Raw genomic sequence first — 21,193 nt, 5'->3', positions numbered from 1 at the left:
ATATTTATTAATATATTATTGACCGCTGATTTTCATAATATTACTATTATCAAGTAATTTTTATGTTATATTATCTTACATTTATTACTCACTATTTTTTTAATTTTCACATGCGCAACTTTCGTCTTTTATTATTATTCAGAGAATTTCCTATATCCTCCACAACATGTTTACATTTATGCGGGTGATATTTTTAATGGTTTTTATGCGACGATTTTTTTTCGCTGTTATAGATTACTTAATTATTGTAATGATTTTGGGTTACGCGGGTTGCTCATTTTCTTACACTTTTGATTGATTAACATATTTCGAATAAGGTATCTGTGACAGCGTTAGAGTTTATTGAAGACTATTATTGTTTTGTTGATTTTTAAAAAAATTTTAATAAGGTATACTGCTTTCTCATTGTCTTAGGTTTATTTATGCTAAAAGTTCCTATTTGTTTTATTATGCCTTAAAAAAAAATTTGTTAGCACATTCATTTTTCTACTAGAATTTTAATTTATTGTGTTTTCATGTTTTCTTTCGGTTTCGGTTATTTTTATTTATGTTGTATAGTAGATCAACACTTTTATTATCATCTTATCAAAAAAGTATTGGTGCTTTACAAATTTGGGGATGGTTGGGTGTTGGCTTTTATAGTAAGTCCTTTTTTACTGCTGTATAGCAGTAAGTCGCGGGGTAAAGTATAAGTAGCAATGACATTTGTTTAACGGGATAAATCTTATTGAAAGGCCAGAATAATAGACGCGACTCTGAGTAGATATTTATTATTTAATCACTACACAAATCATGTTTACTCATTAGCATCAGTGGTAGAATCCAGCCAATATGCACCGGTTTGCAAATCCGATGCATATTGGCTGGACAGTTCATACTCTGCGAAGCGGTTACTAAGTCTTCGAAAAACGTAACAAAATATAGCGCTCTCGCAATACTTAATTACTTGGAGTTGTCTCACAACAAAAATGGCTTCCCTGACGAAAACAAAATACAAACGATCTCGTAAAATTAAAAATATTGGATATTACACCGTATTACATCAAAATATCGAACACAACTTTAATAAAGTAAGTTACAATGTTATAAATAATAGCTTAAATTGATATGAGATCCAAAACTAACAATGTCAGATAACGTTTGATAGACATTATGATTGCCACAATGTGAAAGATTCTTAAATTAGTACATGTTGTACTTTTGGTTATTTCTAAGAATAAATCCTGAAATCAAAGAAACAGCAGAGCATGTTTGTGCAGATAGTAAGAAGAACTGCAGATGCTCTGGATGAGACTGCTTTGCCTTCAGCTACTGATACTGCATCCCTGCATGACGTTATGGTAGAAGAAGAAACAGACACCATATTAGTTCCTAATGCAGTGCTACAAGAGAAAAATGCTGATTCATCTTAGGATACTATGCTGCAGGAAGAAACGAGTACCACCTCAACTCCCAACGCTTTTAAGCAAGAATAACAACTTCCAGACTGCTGGAGTATGAAGCAGTATGATTCATTTAAACAAAAATATGATGGATTAATTATGCAGGACAAAAAATTGGTTGCTTGCATAGCGGAAAATTTGGTTCTCTGAATATGAAAGGCGTACATATTTCAATAGAATGGAAAAAGTGTCAAGTATTAGCTTCAGGGAAGAACAAAACAATTCAGCAAGCTACCCTCAGAAAGAAAATGAATGAGCATTTTACATCCAAGGCTTGTGAAGTTTGTGTAAATCAAATTGAAACATGATACCATTACCAAAAGCATTGATAAAGCTAATGAGAAGTACATCAGTTCAACATGCAAAGATTTCAACACAGTGTATAGCTTAGCAAAAAGGAGCAGGCTATTTAGTGATTTGGAAGACAAAATTTAAATCCAAACTAAAAATGGAATTGACATAGATTTCTGATTTCATTTCCGCAAAACTGAAGTAAAAATAGTATTTCACATTGCAAAGGACATTAGAGGTCATATATTTTCATTATGGAAGAAGGTCGTAAAACATGTGTCGATGAAGCTTCTACAATATCAAGTAAGCCTGTTCTTACAATCTATGTGAAAGTGGAAGATAATGAGCTGTCTCCACTAATTTTCCTGGGACTTGTGGAACTTGAAGGACAAGGAGGAGAAAACATACACAGGTGTTTAGTAGAAATGTTGAATAGTGTTGGTTTGGTATGGATTTTTTGAAAAAGAATCTCATTGCTTTTTGCTCAGATTGGGCCAATGTGATACTTGGACGATCGTCAGGTGAGGGTGTTGGACTGAAGAAAGATTTTCCCAACATTATACTTTGGCATTTCTTAAACAATTGGCTGCAACTTATTTTGGATGATGCCATAAAGGAAATAAAACAAGTTAATCACTTCAAAATCTTTATGGATAAGATATACTTAATCTTTCACCAGTCAAACAAAAATCAAATGCAGCTGTACTGTATTTCTCAGCACGGATGTCTAACAAATATTTCTTAAATTACTTAGCACTCGTGTTATATATACTTCATGAAATTTCTTTTCTTTCAAATGCATTGCAAGCCATCACTGCCAGTGGTTGAGAAGTTAATTAAAAGTACAGTAAAAGCATTTGAAATGCTCAAGAAAGGTAGAGGACAACATGAAAAAGGAGTTGATGTAAAACTGGAATCTGAAAACTTCAAGAAAATAGGTTTTACTGACAATTCTAAATTTGTTAATTTGCCAAGAGAGAAGCTGTTGGGTTCTATAATCCAGAACATACAGAAGAGGTTAATGGATTCCAACCATTTCTCAAGTAGAGACAATGATAAAGGTTCACATCTAGTGCATGATCTCATAAGTTTGTTAGAACCTTAATCATGGAACATTGAAGAGGTCACCATACCATGGATGGAGGCAAAAAAAAAACTTTGCATGTTTCAGGAAATTTTCTTCTACAAAATTAATGTTAATGATTTTAGAGACTTTGCTGAAAGTGCAATGCAGAATGATGAAAACCACACCATACCACCAAGTATTAGAAAGGCCTAAAGTATTGTGAATACCATAGCTGTCAGTTTAGCAGAAGCTGAAAGAGGCTTTTCAAAAAAGAATATAATCTACTCAGATAAAAGAAGTAGGTTACTTGTTAAAAATTTGAACTATTTAATGGCTATAAATTTGCTGGGTCTACCACTAGAAGACTGGGATCCCCAATCATCTGTAAAATCATGGCTAAGACAAAATCATTCAGCTGATGACAGTCGTGTAAAACAAAAAAAGTTGAAAATCTGCAATGAAAATCAAGCTGCTATTTGGAATTACTTGATATAAATATGTGTATAAGTTGTTGTTGTTTTACTTTTATTTTGTTTACATGCATATACATACAATTGCAAATCTGTACTACTTGGATGCATCATGCACCAAAAAACAATTGTAGTTCTAATATTTAAGATATGTATAAAACATGTATAAAAAAAAAAAAAAAAAAAAAATAATGAAACCGGTATTGCTGTATCATGATGGCACTTGACACTGACTTCACAAACTAATTATCGCAATCTTATCACATAAAAAAAAGATTAAAATCTATTGCAAAATGAAACAAAACAAAAAGTTTTACATTTTCACGGGCGTGATTGTGGGTGTTGGTTTAATCAGTTTCAATCAGGCTTTTTTAATGCAGTTTCCCATTTTAACATTGGCAGATAAGCAATTGTTTTATTTTTAGAAAAAATAAATTTGCAACTCTGAAAATATTTTTTGGAAAGATGAAAATAAATTAACTGAAAAAAATTATACATAACCAAATACAAAAATACAGAACGCACTAAAAATTTAGACAAGTAGTTTGTAGTAGACAGATTCAATGAGACAAAGCCCTTGAAAAAGAGGGAAACCTTCTATTTAACATGTATGTTATGTATATTATGATTTAATTCTTATTTTATCATAATTATTTTGAAATTTTTTATGTTAAAATTTTTAAAGACTGTTTTTCTCAAGTAATAAATTTTAAAGTATTTTCAGAATAAGTGCGTTTTTTGTTATCTTTGTGATCTAATCGTGATAGACTTATAAAATTAAGCACGAATCAACGAAGTCGCAAATTTCAAACAGTATTTTTGCCCAATTTTAGTCTAATGTTTTAAAATTTATATGGTCTATTAAAAATTCATTAAAAATATCTGTTCCGCTTTTATAACAAACCAGCCCTACAAACATAAATACGCAAAAAATAGTACAGCATTGGTTAGACTTTTAGCTCTGAATTAAGGGCCTAAGGTTCGACGCCGGCTCTAGCCCAATAAGCGATATCGGTAAGAAAAGCTGAGTAAACTTTCTAGTTTGATACTTTTCCACAGTGCTCAGTGATGGATCTTGGGGACTTCTGGGAACATCTTAATAACCACAAATACGCAAAAAAAAGTTTTATTTAAATTGTCAACATCTTTTAATAGATACATAATGATGTTTTGACACAGACTACAGATATCATTTTATTGGAAAGAAATAATTGTGTTTCAGGTAATAATGTACGTAAAAAAAAATAAACAAATTAAACGTTCGTTACGAAATATATAATGATACTTCATGGCGTTTCCTTTCCAACGAACAAAGCTTTTTATTTTTGAATAAGTTTATGTAGAATTTAATTCTCTATTTTATGATATGTTTGTGATACGTTTTAAACCATTTTTAAATTAATTTTTAATGTCTAAAACACGTCTTTGCTCTGATGATCAGTTAGTTTGTGTTCAAACTGAAACTAAATTTAATATTTTATTTCTAAAGTTTCACTGTTTTCAAAACACTGTTAATATAACCTTAGCAAGTAAGCAAATAAATAAATAAAATTATTGATAATTCAAATTTTAGTGCTTTTTTCAAGTTATTTTAAAGTACCAAGGTAAATCTTTATACTTCAGATTTGAAAAGTTTCTTTAAAGTGACTGACTTGCATACTTTGCATACTTTTTTTCTTCCTACATTTTTATAAACGATCTTATAACTGTACCAAACTTTTATTTAGCATGTATATTTTCATTTGCTGTAGGATTTGATATGAGAAATTTTATTTAAGTTTCACAGCTTTTTCATTTAAACTAAACGAAACTTATAGGAGAAGATTTGTTGTTATAAAAGAATTTTTGAAAAACTTTCTAGACATGTCAGCAAAAAGTAAACATAATTTTCAACGATTTGAGCTTCATAATAATATTATAATTATTCGAATACTCTATAATTTTTAAAGTTTTTTAAGCCTCGATTACCTCTAAAATGACATTTATGACATTATTGTTAATTTCAAAAATTACATTTAAGAAACTAAAGCAACTTTTATATTAAACTAGCATAAAATTTAATTCGTATTATTTATATACATTTTAAAAATACTAAAATAATTTAAATGAAATTATTATTAACTAATTTTTTAAATTATTATTATTTCATTTTGTTTTGAATTTAATAACTTACATATCTCACACACAAGGAAAATATTTTGAATGATTAAGCAGAAAGAGTTACTAAATAACTCTTTCAGCTTAATCATTCAAAATATTTTCCTTGTGTGTGAGATATGTAAGTTATTAAATTCATAACAAAATTGAACATTATGTGTTACAATTAATAACAGATGTACCTAAAAATGTAAAACACAAATAATTAAATTATTGACGTTGCCAATGTTTTAAAATATATTACATATATTTCAAAACATTGGTTTGTTTAGTTTTTAAGGGTCATTTGTGTTTAGAAGACAAAGTATTGAACAAAAATTTGAATTTATTTGTTTAAACATATATAAATTGATTATACAATAAGATAAACTGTGTTCTTTTTTAGAAATTACCGCTTCCATCATTACCAACGATGCATGTATACCCCTTGCCAGTTTTGATCAACAGACCTCCATTTTTTTTGCCAGAATTCTAAGCATTACACCAAAGTTGTTTGACCCACAATAAGGCGCTGGCTGTAATATTTTGCTAACAAAAATATTGTGAATTCATCAGAAAGTAAAATCAAAAACTGCTCCCCAAAAAAAGTCATAGGAGGTTTCCACCTTTAAATACGAAAATTTTAAAATTGATTGGAGTTGAATATTTTATTTTTCAATAGTTATACAACTTTTTATATAAAAAGAATAAAAAATTTAAAGAATTTAAAAGATTTAATACTTTAAATAGAATTTTTTATTATTAAACTTTTCTAATGAACCCCTAATAAGCTATTTATTGAAAAAATAATAGAATTCAATTATATTCAAAAAAAAAAGAAAAAAAAGAAGTTAAAATACTACTTGTTTATTAAAAAATTGAGATAGGTGAAACACAGATCGACAACATGTCTTAAATTAAGTTAACTAATTGCATACCGTTGCCGTGGAATCTAAGGATGCTTAGCAACCAAAAAAGAATGCTGAAAAAATTGAAAAAAGTACTTTTAATTGCTTTTTATTTTTTTATTTTTTGTGCAACGCTAATTTGCGGCATTTTAACAGTCTTCAACCACTTTGTAATTCAAATAAATGGTTTGTGGTTTGCTTCCTTATTATCAACGGCAACAATGAAGAAACCTTTATGAGTTAAGTTTTATTACAAATATTGAAGAGATATTTAATTATATTTATAAGATAATATAATTAGAAACGTATTTTCTTCGAATATTGTTTTTTTAATGATAATGCGACATGAAGAAAAATTAGGTTTATTATATAGTATTATTCTTTTGTTATTGTAAAGAAATATACTATGGATATTATGTGTATTTGAAATTGAAATCTTATTGATTAGTCTACTTTCTTCATTAAAATAAAACAACAGTTATTTTTTTTTTTAACCTTAGATATAAAATTAGAAAAATAATGGCTACACATACTTGTTTAAACTAGTATAATAAAACAATGAGCAATAAATGATCGCCTTTCTTTTCGTTGGCGTTATCCTTAGAAATTTTTTGGGTTAGTTAAAGTTTTGTAAAATTTTCTATATTAAACATTTTTTTTACTATAATTCATAATGTAACATATATATATATATATATATATATATATATATATATATATATATATATATATATATATATATATATATATATATATATATACATATATATATATATATATATACATATATATATATATGTATATATATATATATATATGTATATATATATATGTATACATATATATATATATATATATATATATATATATATATATATATATATATATATATATATATATACATATATATATATATATATATATATATATATATATATATATATATATATATATATACATATATATATATATATATATATATATATATATATATATATATATATATATATATACATATATATATATATATATATATATATATTCTCATAGTTTTTTAGTTTAAGTTCGTTTTCATTTTTCATATTTTTCAGCTGCAGCTGGTAGGTCAAAGCATTTCTTTTTGGAATTATTTTATTGAAATTTTGTTTCTCGTCATAATACCGAGTTTTACAAAAAAAACTTCTTACGGTAAAGGTAAAACATTAAAACCAAAGCTTCTCGTTTTAAATAATCATTTAAACAGAAAGGACTCTAGGTATGGATAGTAAAACACTGACACCATTTCTTTGAGTCTCTTCAACTACCTTTACTAAAAGTACATAATACATAATATTTTGAGCATTTTCTTTTTTTTTTTACACAAGAATATTTAAAAATATATATATATAAATAAAAAAAACTTTCAAAATTTAAAAGTTAAATTTTTTCGTAAAATTTTTTTGATTTAGCGTCTTGATTTAAACTATTTTATATTCGCAATAATAATATAAGACTTGGTTTTAAACAGTTTCAATAGACCTTTTCATTTAACACTCCTTGAAGTGAATCTGCGCTCGTTAATATTAAAACAAACCCGCTTTTTTTTAAAATGGTGGTAATTAAATCAAATTTAAAAAAATAAAATAAAAACTTTTTAGTTTTTTTGTTTTTCATTTACATTGATAAAAAAAAACAACATGATAATTTATAATTATAACAACATTATTAATATAACTTATGAGAGTAGTTTTAAAATAAAAAAAATATTTTACTTTCACTGAAAGAAAAAAACAATTAACATTTTCTTGATAACATTTTACTGAAAGTTTCAGTAAAATGTTATCAAGAAAACACTAAAATAAAGGAATTTTCTGTTTCATAGAACAGACAATTTATTTTATGTAGTTATATATTTGTACATATATTTATTAATTGTTTTATTAATTATATAATTATTAATTAATTTTTCGTTTTTATTTTAATCTTGTTTATTAATTAAAAATTTATTACTTCATATATAAATATGAATAAATTACGTAAACTAATAATAAATATACCTAAAAAATAATGAAATAACTTTAAAAAAAACATTTGGTCACACTAATCAACCTTTCGTCACATTATGTTCTTCTCTATTGTTAACTTTTCTTCAATAAAGATAGATTCATACAATACCAAACAAAAACACAAGAAATTTATCTGAGGAACAACTTGATGCTGCAATTTCAAAAATAAAATCTTGCTTGTTATTATGTAAAGTATTCTGCACAGAGTTAAGACGGTTTGGCGCCAAATATTAGGCGAACATTACATTATCTCTCTATGCAGCAATTCATTCCGGAAAATGATTCACGCGTCTTCAAATAATGGCAGGATTTCAAAACGCGGGCTTTTTTTCGCTAGACAAAAACAAAGTTGACAAATCTAAATTGCAGAAATATTTCAACACGTAAAATCTGCTCAATCTGTTTACACCTTTATTACATATGTTTACAGGTTTTACCAGTTCTAACTCAACTACGCCAACCTACCGAATCAATAGTAACTTATCCGCACACGTTAACCTCAATCAATTTTGATCTAATTTGCAACTCACATTTTGGTTACAGGAAAAAATCCCTCGGGAAAATATCGCCCCGGAAAATATCCCTCTGAAAAATACCCACCGGAAAAAATTCCCCTTAGAAAAAATATACCCGGAAAAAATCTCTCTAAATATTTTTTTACAGCGCATAAAATAAACGATATGTCAATATAATAGTTGTTTATAATATAAATATTTTATACATACGTATTATAATACAAACAGAACCTTAACCCTTCATTTTTCATAAATCGAATGACAAATAAATAGAACATGCAACGAGTTTACAAATATTGGCTGACAAATAAATAGAACATGCAACGAGTTTACAAATATTGGCTGACAAATAAATAGAACATGCAACGAGTTTACAAACATCGACTGACAAATAGGTAGAACACGCGTGTGCTAATTTACTGAGGGTTTTGGTTTAGGCAGGCAATCTATCCATTTCAAAGCAATATTAAATTTTTTTTTTTGCGGGGGATTTTTTCTCAAGGGGATTTTTTCCGGGGGGATTTTTCCAAGAACCCGTATTTTACTTAAGAAATGACGAATTGCCTTTTTTCACTATATTTATTAAATAATATTTTTTTACCATCTGCTAACTAATTCATTACGTAAAACATTTCTCTCCATCATAGATTAAATATTAGCATTATAAAAGTCAAAGACGTTGCAAACAATGCAATGTTTGCAACAATGTCATTGCAATGACAAGATTCGGATCTCGACAAAGGATTTTTTTAATTTTTCAAATTTGATGTTTTAATTTGAATTGCGTATATTTTTATCTGTTACAATTATTAACTTTGTGTAATAATTACTATTTTATTGTTAATTAATTACTCGTATTAATTAAAACTTCATTTAATAGATGGCAAGTGTTTTATTATTATATATATAAGTCTGTTTATTCAAAATTGAGTTTTTTCAAAATTTGGATTCTTTATTGAAAAAGATACAAATCTAACTATATTACAATGAATGAAAAAGTTGTTCATCATCTTTATTCAAAATACAAAATAATTGAGATTCAGTTTAAAAAACTTCAAAGAATTTTATTTTTAAATTGATAGATTGCCAGCTCAAACCAAAAACCCTCATTCGATATAGCGGCACTCTTTGCATGTTTTACCTATAAGTCAATACTTTCCCTGCATTTAATCTACCTATTTCGCTGTGTTAATCCCGAAATAAATTAGTCGATAAAACAAAAGTTAAAAACAATAAAAGAAAAAAGAATAAAAATGAAAAACTAACATAGGTGACCTCTGAAATAAAGGTATGATATGAAACTTTTAAAAAGATTTTGTAATCTTCACTCTCGGTATAATCAGAAAACACTTTTTTGAGATTTTAGCGTAACATTCCAAAATTAGAGTTTAGGCATGCCTTTCAAGATGTCTTCTAAAATGCAAATTTCATATCTAGATTGTGATTTAAAAATTTGGCAATTTTAATTACAGATGTTTAACAACATACTCAAATTATTTTATTTAAGTCTGTGATAATCGAGTGATAATTTGAAATTGGACTGTTTGGCGTGAAATAAACCTTTTCCTAAAATGTTTAAGAATTAAGTCAACGCCATGGCAGTTTCCTTGGATTATTCATTAAACAGGAAACAAAAATAATGCAGTTTAATATTAAAGATTCTTGAAAGTAAAAAATTAAATCCCATCCTGATTATGAATTTTAGATTTTGGATTGAATTGTCGACTTCAACAGCAAACATCTGTAAAACAAACATGCCATTATGATTTAACTATTTTAAAAGAATATTCCTTTTGTATATTCTATTAAAATGATTCTTTTTTAAATTTTAACTAAATGGTAATTCACAGCAATCAATATACGGAAACGAGTGAAGTAACAAATTTATTGAAATACTTTAAAGAATGACAGTAAAATCAGTTAAAACAATGTCTCTGGTCCATTCAGCATAAATGCTAAAAGTAAGTAAAATTTTTAAAAGTTGTTTAAAAAATAAGCAATACTCCTTTTTGGTTTTAAAAAAATGAGGACCCAAATATAGTATGATTATGAGTGGGTTTTAATGGCTCTATATTAAGTTTAAGAGCATCGAAAAGAAGTTTAGTGTTTTGGTAAATGGAACAAATAAAAAAGGTAATCTGCAAGTATACACCTTTTAAAACGCAACTTGCACAATTTGTAAAACTTTTTAAAATTCTAAAATATTTTATTAACTGTTTCGTTCTGTGACGTCAAATGTAGCATTACTTTCGTAATAAAATAACAGAGCTGCATTAATAAATTGTTCTAGAATACTTTTCCAATTTGCATTCAACGTAAAGAATTATTAAAAATAAATGATGTTGTTAGTTTTTTTTTTTTTAAACATTTATAACTAATATATATATATATATATATATATATATATATATATATATATATATATATATATATATATATATATATATATATATATATATATATATATATATGTTATATAGTATATATATATAGTTTATATAGTATATATATATGACACAGGAAGTTAACTACTTTACAAATAATACAAAAAAAGGTTACTCACAACACAAAAATTTTAAAATGGTATTTTGCCTAGAATTTTCTTGAATCTTGTGGATCTTTCTAGAAGTTTCTGAACTGTTCTGGATTTCTAGACCTCTAAAACTTTCTAAATTTTTCTGGAGACTTCTAGAAGTTTATGGTAATTAGAAAGATTTACACTATATAAGCTGCCTGATTGAGCAACGCTAAGAATTATTTATAAATCTGCATTCGCCAGATGACAGTCATTTTAAAGTAATATTAAATTACAATAGCACTAATATATATTTTTATTGCCTTTCAGAAAAATATTCAAGCATTATATTGTGATTAAATAAACAAGTTCAAGCAGGTACTACAGTAAAACCAAAGCTACAACTAAATTAGTAACATCTTCATTAAAATAAAATCTACGTTGAAATAAAACGTTAGATCAACGTTAAAAACAAACCAACAATCAACGTTTGATTAACGTTGATTTAGCGTCGATTCAACAAACTTTTGTACGAAGGTATGAACCTTAAAAATGCCGCTTTTTGTGCCGTGACTCTTTAAACCCGCAAAGCATTTATTTTTGTACAATATAGTGTTGTTGTAAGTTGAATATTATAAAGTAATAATCATTCTTTATAAATTTATAATGGCTGTCATAATACAATATGTTATTACTCTCCGTATTTTCTATTATTTTTTGCTTCACTTATCTTAGAATACTTTCATTTTAATGGTTGTAAAAATCTTTTTTTTATACATGATAGACGTTTTTACTTTTAACATGGTTCTCAGTTGTTACAGATTTCATTTATTATTATTATTATTTACTGTAGTACCTGCTTGAACTTGAATTAGTTGATTTTAAATTTGTAACTTTCTCACTCCTAATAAAACTTCTTTTCTTTTCAAAAATATATTTTTTAACCTCAGTTCCACTCATCTTTACAAAAGTTTTACATCAATTTATATAAAATAACTACCCACAAAAATCGACATTGCAAAACCTGCCTAATACATAATTACAATATTTAAGAACTCTTAATAAAAAGAAACCATATAATTACCATAACATAATCTTGAACTTGAACTAAATTTACACTCCTCCTTAGTCCTTAAGGAGCACACAAATAATAATCGTCGTTTTTTTGGGGCGTGCACCTTTATCGAGTACTTAGTGGCAAAGGCACTTCTGTTTCTTTGAATGCATTTTCAGCTTTACCGTTTGTTTATGTACATCTTCTTGACTTGTCTCCAACATGTGTTGATATGTTTTATGTAATGCGTATCGCCATTAACTTCTACAAATTGTTTCGAAATGTTTCCAGTTAGCTTTGCTGGCTGCAACTAGGTATTGCACTTTGCATTTGGTGGTTTCGACCATAATGTATATTTTCTCCATCGGGTTTGCATTGTTTTTGTTCGCTGAGACATTGAACCTATATACTGCTTCTGGTATTGACATTTTTGATCTTTCTGCAATTCTCTTAATTATACGATGGTTTCTTTCCACAACTCCATTTCCTTTAGGGTAATAAGCAGCTTGAAACCTAATGCACACTTCCCAACCATCAAGAAAACTTCTGTTTTCCTGTTTCTGTTTTCCTATTTGATGTCTATCAAAATTGATGATGGCGCTCCTCGCTAACAAAAGATCAATCGGAGTATTCTAGTAATGGCAGTATTTCCGTATGAGCTCAAAAATTGTTACCACAATCCGTATCTTAAAGGCCCGCAATAAATCAGAGTAATAAATTTTTCTGTGGTAAAATGCGTAATATCCATAGCCACTCTTTCCAATTTTCTTTAGTGCTCAATTTTCCCTTTACCCATTCTACAGGTGCTGGATCTATTGACTAATATGGTTTGCAATTTTTAATTACAGTTCGAACGTCATTTTTGATAGCGGTTGGAATTGCTTTACAAACAAAGTTTAACGTTCGATTTACTCCAAACTGTCCGGTTCTTCTGAGTATGCTAAAAATAGATTCAGCCTCTGCAACTACTACTCCGACAGAATCATTAAAATACATTCAATTTATTTAACCATCTACTTCGAACTCTTGTAAATGCGTCAACTAAATTATCTTTTGAAGGAACAAGCTTTACATTAACATTAGGACCATATTCTTCGATAATTTTTTGTAGAAGGTTTAGTCTTTTTCAAATCAACATTTCACCCATTGCTTTTGATTTCAATCTTGATTTACCAGTAAGAGCGTCAGAGACCCAGTGGAATACTGTCACGGAATCTGTGAAAATACTTTTTCAATACTTTTCCAAATACCATTCCGCAGTCACCTTTTTCAGTTTCCACGTCCAAGCCATATTCATTTCTTGCAATACAGCATCCAGCTCCGCCATAATTATATGATATCAGACACTTTTTTTCGTAGCCATGATTTACAGTAGTTTTACCAATTTGAATAAAAGTACCAATTGCAAAAGAACTAGCGTCAATCCACACATCACCCTTGTCACCTCGTACAGCCCAATCACCATAAACTGGATCGCGCTTTCCCACCTCATCATAGACTTCTTGAAGTACACACTTTAATTTTCCAATGTAAATTTTATCGTTCTAACCCTTGTCAAACTAATAATACATTTTTTCAAAAGGCTGCAAACTGCACGTAACCAATCTTAGACTGGAAAGTAACCTACTAATTGCCCACAAACCTAAAACACTACTCTTCTGTTTAATTTTTTCGGAATCAATACTCTATGGACCACATCAACTTCCCAACAACCTTTTACACACGTAATCCCAATATACAAACCCCATTACATCCAATCTGTTCACCTTCCTTACACTTCAAACCATATTTTTCGAAATGTCTTCTGACATTGTCAAGACTTGCTACTTCCTGATTGACAAAAATTTTGTCCACGTAAGCGGATGCTCCCCCCTCTTCACCAATTCGTCTTGATCAATAGCCATTATTACTTACAACAGATTTCATAATGGCGCAACATTTAATTCAAAACCAAGTCGTGTCAATTGCCAAAGAGATTCCTGAGTTTTTAACAGGAGATAAGCCACAAACCAAAAATTGTTGGTTTGTTTCCCATTCTTCTTCATTTCGCTTTTTGCTTAAAGACGTATTTTTCTGCGTTTTTAAGCATTTTGCAGCCACGTGTCCTTCATCCTTACATTTAAAATCACAAATTATTTATTGGAGTCAGGTTCTTTGCAAGAGAACAGTTTCTCGTAATATGATTCAACCCTTTGCAGTTGTAACACACCAGCGGAACTTTTTTAGATTGATTTCGAAACACAGCATCAACAGCATTATCTAGACGCACATAGTTCAAAGCAGCTCTTACTTTGTATAACATAACATCAATTGGATCCATAACGGCTCGAAATATTGATGATAAATCCTTGGGCAATCCAACGACAAACGCTAATTGAACAAATTCTTCTGATAATTTAGCGAAATAAGCAAATAGTTTCAAGTCAGCCAAAAGTACATCAACTTATATATATATATATATATATATATATATATATATATATATATATATATATATATATATATATATATATATATATAAATATATATATATATATATATCAACATATATATATATATAAATATATCAACATATATATATATATATATATATATATATATATATATATATATATATATATATATATATATATATATATATATATATATATATATATATATATATATATATATATATATATATATATATATATAATATATATATATATATATATATATATATTGGTGGGAGCAGCGCACAGAAATGTAACATACATACCAATAACACTTCTGCAAATGATAAAAAAGTTTCAAATCCAATCTCTTTTGTTTGCTTTGCATTAGATCCGGTCAAATTAAACTTTGTTTGAAGTTTATTTACTATTAACCTGTTAAGACATGACTGAATGGATATCTTAGTTTAGATCTGAAATATCAGGCATGAATATAACTGATTTGTTATAGTAGTTGACAGGTATATTAAAATATACCTGTTTAATACATTTGTTACGTATTTCTTTGTGCTGCTCCCACAAAGTTTAGAAAGTTATTTCACCAGATGGAAAAATACTAATCAGTATCTGAAACAGCCACATTTTGTCTTTAAATATCTGTTCTGTCTGCAGGCTAAATAGATAAATTGCAAAAAGACTTTACAATAATGTTGCTTTAGAATAAACTTTTGTTTAAACTATTTGATATCGTTAATTATCAAATTCTATTTACAAGCTATTTAAAAACATATTATGCTGGGATTTTTAGATACAAAGAATATTGCATCCTCACCTTTACATTTCAATAACTTTTAATTTTAAAGACTATATAACATGTTACTTCATGAGCAATTTTAAACAAAAAAAAAGTTACCATAAACTTAAATTGATTTTGTAAAACTGTATCTTAAAATTTGTAGGTTTCAATGTGCCTGATTCATTAATCTCATTAAAGCTTATGATTTAAAAGATAAACATCTGACAGAGGTTTGAATATTAAAATAATTTCTATAACATATGTATATGTGTATATAATTTATTTATTAGAGGCTCATCCTTTAGAAGAAGATCTGCATTTTAATTTATTCCGGAACTATAATCCTGATTATAAATCAAACAAAAATAGAGATGCTTTAATTTTAACATTTGACATAGCTTTATCGAAATTGATGAAACTGGTGAGTAGCTTATATAATATGTTCTGATAAAATTAATTTTTTTCTTTATTTGTATATAAAATTGTATTCAATTTCTATGTACATAGTTGAATGTTTTATGCTAAATCTCATTAATGTTTTTTCAAGTGTTAAATTCACATAAGTTCACAGAATTGCAACTAAGGTTTTTCATTTCTCGTAAATTTTGTATTACGGGATTCCTGATGTGTAGTTTTCTATATATTGGGATTTCCGGTGATCTCGTCATTATTTTTATTTCATTTTATCTAAAATAACAATTTAATATAATAACAAACAAGTATTTTCTAGTACAAATGAATATTAGCACATAAATCTAAATTATTTTTTAAGTAAAATATTGTTTTAAAAAGCATAAACAATCAATTTAATTATCACTTCATCATGAACGTGTTTTCCCCATAAATAGACCCGCCGCAGCTCTTTCTAATTTAATCAAGTCGGCTTAATGGCCATTAACGCTGAGTATAGATTTTCTAAACTTTCGTTACGCTTTAAAATTGTCTCCAAAATATTAAATTTTTTTATAAGGTTTTTAAAATTGCAAGGGTTTTTAAGACTTTCTTTCGCTGTCGCTTTTAATACATTTCTGTCGCTTTTAATACACGTTTGGAAGGTAAAGCTAATTTTGAATTGATATTTGATTCGTAATTATAAGTTTAATTACGAATCAAATAACCAATTTGTTTTTCTCCGCCAAATGGAAGGTGTATTGATGAATATCAATACAGCTTTTGCATCAAGTACAGTAGCATTACTTCTCCCAAGCCTTATATATAAATAAATTAAAATTTCTTGCCGTAGATATGTGGTGCCATAAGTTCAATGGCTGCAGAAGATTTAAAATTGTTTGTTATAATCGACTTCTATCTCCACAGTATATTACAAATTATAGCAAGTTACAAATATAGCCGGTTTTGGCTTCACAAATCATTCTTAAAAGAATTCTGTATTTTGTCATTTTTGAATCATTATAAATTTTGAAGGATAGGCAACCTCTCCATGACATGATGCTTTCATTCATAGATAATTCTCGCTGCGGTTTGTAAACTTCTCTAAATTTAGGTTAAATATAAGAAATAATAGAACGGAACTTTTTAAGGCAATTTTATTCTCTCCATCAGTATTATTGAAAAAATGTCATGGATACCATATTTATTAAAACTGATCCCTGCTCATTACTTGAGTAAAAATTGGAGTTTAAATTGTTTTGTCCGTCAACCAATATTTGTCCCTTGTATCTTTGCGAACTTTATCCATAAATAGAAGCAGTCCTAGCATTTTTTTAGTTCCAACACAGAAACATCTTTCCACTCAACAGATTTTGTACCATCTCTAAATAACTGTATATTTTATGCGTGGTAGCGATTTGTTTCTGTCACCATATATTTAAATAAATTGTCCCCAAAAAATAGCTAAACCACATCAAGTACATTCTCAAAGTTGTTTGGCATTAAAGAAACCACACTTCTTTACAACTTCTTTCTGTGAATTGCTCAATTATAGGCACGTTATCTTTATCTAATCAGTCCAGTACTTCATTATCATTTTTTTAAAAATTGCTAGATGGTGTTGGCATGATCCTTCCTATTCTAAGTTGAAGCACTTCCTCGTCATTTTTGCTACCTAAGTCAGGAAATTCTGCATCACATTTGAAAAACCAATAAGTTTTTTGTTGTTGTTTTTTTGAAAAAAATTATACCCGCCACGCAATATAACTACGCTTGTTTGAGTACCCGCTTAAAAAGTGTTAATACAGCACAATCTCTCTAATTCAAATCTCCTTAATTCGAAAACCTCCATAATTCGATTAAATGCAAAGTCACCGTGAAATGCGTTTAAGAAAAATCAACTTTCTATAATTCGAAAATTTCTCTAATTCGAACTTTTATTTTTCCCCATAAAATTCGAATTAGAGAGATTCTACTGTATAAATGTTTTTACTTTAGGAAGTCTTTCTAGCATTGCAACAAGAATATTTAACCTTGCTTTTAGATCCAAAATAAGCTTTTCATAAGTTCTTTATGAAACGTTTTATGTACACTTGTAAGATTTCCTTTTTAAGAAGTGATTTGCGGAACATTCGAACAATTTTTCGAACATTTTGAATCACAAAGAAAATATACTACTTTGTAAATCATTAGTGAATGTAACGCTTGTTGAACTGTACTCGTCATAATGTCCAAATTTATGAAATGTAATGCTTTTTGAGCTGTATCAATGTCCGTCAATGACTCGTCATTTTGTCATTATGTTCAAACTTATCAAATGTAGTTATATCATCATAATTATCACAATCACTAAAGTTCTCCTCAGAACCAACTTTTAAACCTTCAATATATTTTGCCTCTGAAGAGTTTGACCTTTTTGTAAAAAACATCACATGCTGTTAAATGAAGTCCATAATACATCTGATGTTTATCACCACTTAACCTAGCTTTGACACAATCTCCTCAATATCCTACTGTTGAACAAACGTTGTGTTTTTTTTTTTTTTTTTTTTTTTTGCACATTTCGAATTTCCAATTTACTGTCTTCATGTGGACGCTTTATATTTAAATCATTTTCTTTGTGCGCGTTTTTTAAATGACGAAGGAGCCCACTTTTAGAAAATTCTTTGCACACTATTTTTACACCGCAATTTTTGCAATAGGCAGATTCGCCAGATTTTTCTTTACAAAAACATTCTCATGCTTTCAATCCATTTACTATCAACATGGTATAGCCATTATGAATCGTAAAATAACCAAATGATGATAAATTAGATACAAAGCATTACCAACAAGAAGAAAATACTTAGTTAAAAAAAATATTTTTCTTCTTTTTTTTTTTCTATTTTAGGTGCCCCAGGAAGCCCTTACTGTCTTATCACAGAGCACCGTGGATGAGCATTTAATTGGGAGTTTGCGCCTCTTTCCTAACCAATGCCGCTAAACTTGCCCAGAGGTGGGTTCGAACAAGGGACCCTTTGTTTCTAACGCAAGTGCGCTACCACTGCGCCACGGCTACTCAAATCTAAAAATAATATAACCAGTTGTAATATAACAATTTTAATAAAAAAAAGTTAATTTTTTGATAATAAAATACAGCAAAATGTTTAAAGTTACTATTATTTAAAATTATAAAAAGCAAACAAACATATGGTATTCGTCGTTTAAAATCAAGGAATGGTTTTACATCGTTTTTTTATCGTTTAAAATCAAGAAATGGTTTTTCATCGTTTTTCATCGTTTAAAATCTAGAAATGGTTTTTCGTCGTTAAAAATCAAGGGATGGTTTATGGTTTTTTATTTTGTCGTATAAAATCAAGGAATGGTTTTTACTATTATTTTTTATAAACACATAAAAAAGAAGACACTGCGTTTTCTTAAATTTTAAAAAAATAATACTTAATAAAAAATTTCGTTTTGTTAAAGATAAAATATATATCCCGGAAATATTAGCTATATCACGTGATGTCCCGCTTTGACTTTCATCATTGGGCAAAAGTGAAAACTTATCGGGAAAACTAAACATCTTTATGAAAAATAAAAAGTTTTAAAGAAATGGAAAATTATAAAATATAAAAAAAAGACTAAAATGATTGCTTTAATAAGATTTAAACAAGTTCAAAGAAATCTTTTCCTGAAAATCAAACTCTTTCTTGAAAATTACGTTTTTAGCCTAAAAGATTTTAAAATTTAAAAACAAAAGAAGGTGTTTTATTGGAAGTTTTTTGCTCACAGGCCCGTGGCAACTGGGGAGCAGCAGGGGCATTTGCCCCACCAATAATTTTTCAAGTAAATAATTTTGAAAAAATGACTTGAAAAAACAAAAAAAGTCCTTAAAATTATTTCGGGGCCCCTTAATCTGGCGCTGCCCCCCCCTCCCAATATAATTTTTGTTCCTACGGGCCTAAATATACATGTATATATGTATATATATTATATATATATATATATATATATATATATATATATATATATATATATATATATAAATATATCTATATAAATATATATATATATATATATATATATATATATATATATATATATATATATATATATATATATATATATAAAAGATACATATATATAATGTATGTTATATATATATATATATATATATATATATATATATATAAAAGATACATATATATAATGTATGTTATATATATATATATATACATATATATATATATATATATATATATATATATATATATATAACATACATATATATATAATGTATGTTATATATATATATATATATATATATATATATATATATATATATATATATATATATATATATATATATATATAACATACATATATACAATACAAAGAAATAAAGAAAGATGTGAGTGGTGACAGTACAAAAAAGTATGAAGTCTCATGTATCTTTCAGCTCATTTCTTGTTTGTGTCTTGTGGCTTATTTCTTATAGCTTATTTTTTATTTTTCTTACTCATTTCCAAAAATATTAAATGTGACCTCTTTTTTGCTCCTTAAAACATTATTGAAAAATTTTCCATTCTCTTTTTTTGTTTTTGTTTTTTTTCATTGTTAATACATACTGAGTGAAAAAAACGTGATGAAAAGAAACAGAAAACTTTACCAAAATCTGCTTTCCAAAACATTTGTCTAGTTTTCTTATGGCACTTTTTTTTCTTCTTTTTTTTAATTTTATTTAGGTGCTCCAAGAAGTCCTTACGGTCTTATCACAGAGCACCGCGAATGAGCATTTAATTGGAAGTTCACGCCTCCTTCCTAACCGATGTCGCAAAACTTGCACAGAGGTGGGCTTGAATGATTACATCAAACGAGACAAAAAATTTTTTGGTTTTTATTTAAAGTTGAGAAATTAAAGGTTATAAAAATACTTCTAGTTTCAAAATTTGTCTTTATATATAAATAATAATCGTACGCTACTGCTGATGGTGGCTATTAACTTTTTCATAAGTGTTATAGTTATTTTTCTGCTATTTGACGATGTCTTCAGCAAAATTTATACTGAACTAATAGTTTTGTTTGTTTTAAAAAAATATCATTTGCTAATACTCCAATATTTTTGATAGGCCGGAATCGTGGACTTTGGTG

The 21,193-nt window shown here is 27.6% G+C and overlaps 1 protein-coding gene across 4 annotated transcripts in view; it reads left to right on the top strand.

The window, feature by feature from the left end:
• Positions 1-6,781: 6,781 nt before the first annotated feature.
• The window catches only part of LOC136082374 (neuronal acetylcholine receptor subunit alpha-9-like), a 28,419-nt gene continuing 14,007 nt past the window's right edge, over positions 6,782-21,193 (top strand). For 3 of the 4 annotated variants that reach the window (XM_065801494.1, XM_065801492.1, XM_065801493.1), the window contains exons 1-2: positions 6,809-6,928; positions 15,961-16,091. In XM_065801494.1, coding sequence (XP_065657566.1) covers positions 6,883-6,928; positions 15,961-16,091 — 177 coding nt within the window. In that variant the 5' untranslated portion in view covers positions 6,809-6,882. Of the gene's footprint in view, positions 6,929-15,960; positions 16,092-21,193 lie in introns of all 4 variants that reach the window. The other variant, XM_065801491.1, reaches the window with a different exon arrangement.

The sequence above is a fragment of the Hydra vulgaris genome, chromosome 07, assembly GCF_038396675.1.
Source record: "Hydra vulgaris chromosome 07, alternate assembly HydraT2T_AEP".
In the NCBI taxonomy this organism is placed as follows: Eukaryota; Metazoa; Cnidaria; class Hydrozoa; order Anthoathecata; family Hydridae; genus Hydra; species Hydra vulgaris.
This window is presented reverse-complemented; position numbering and strand designations above follow the sequence as displayed.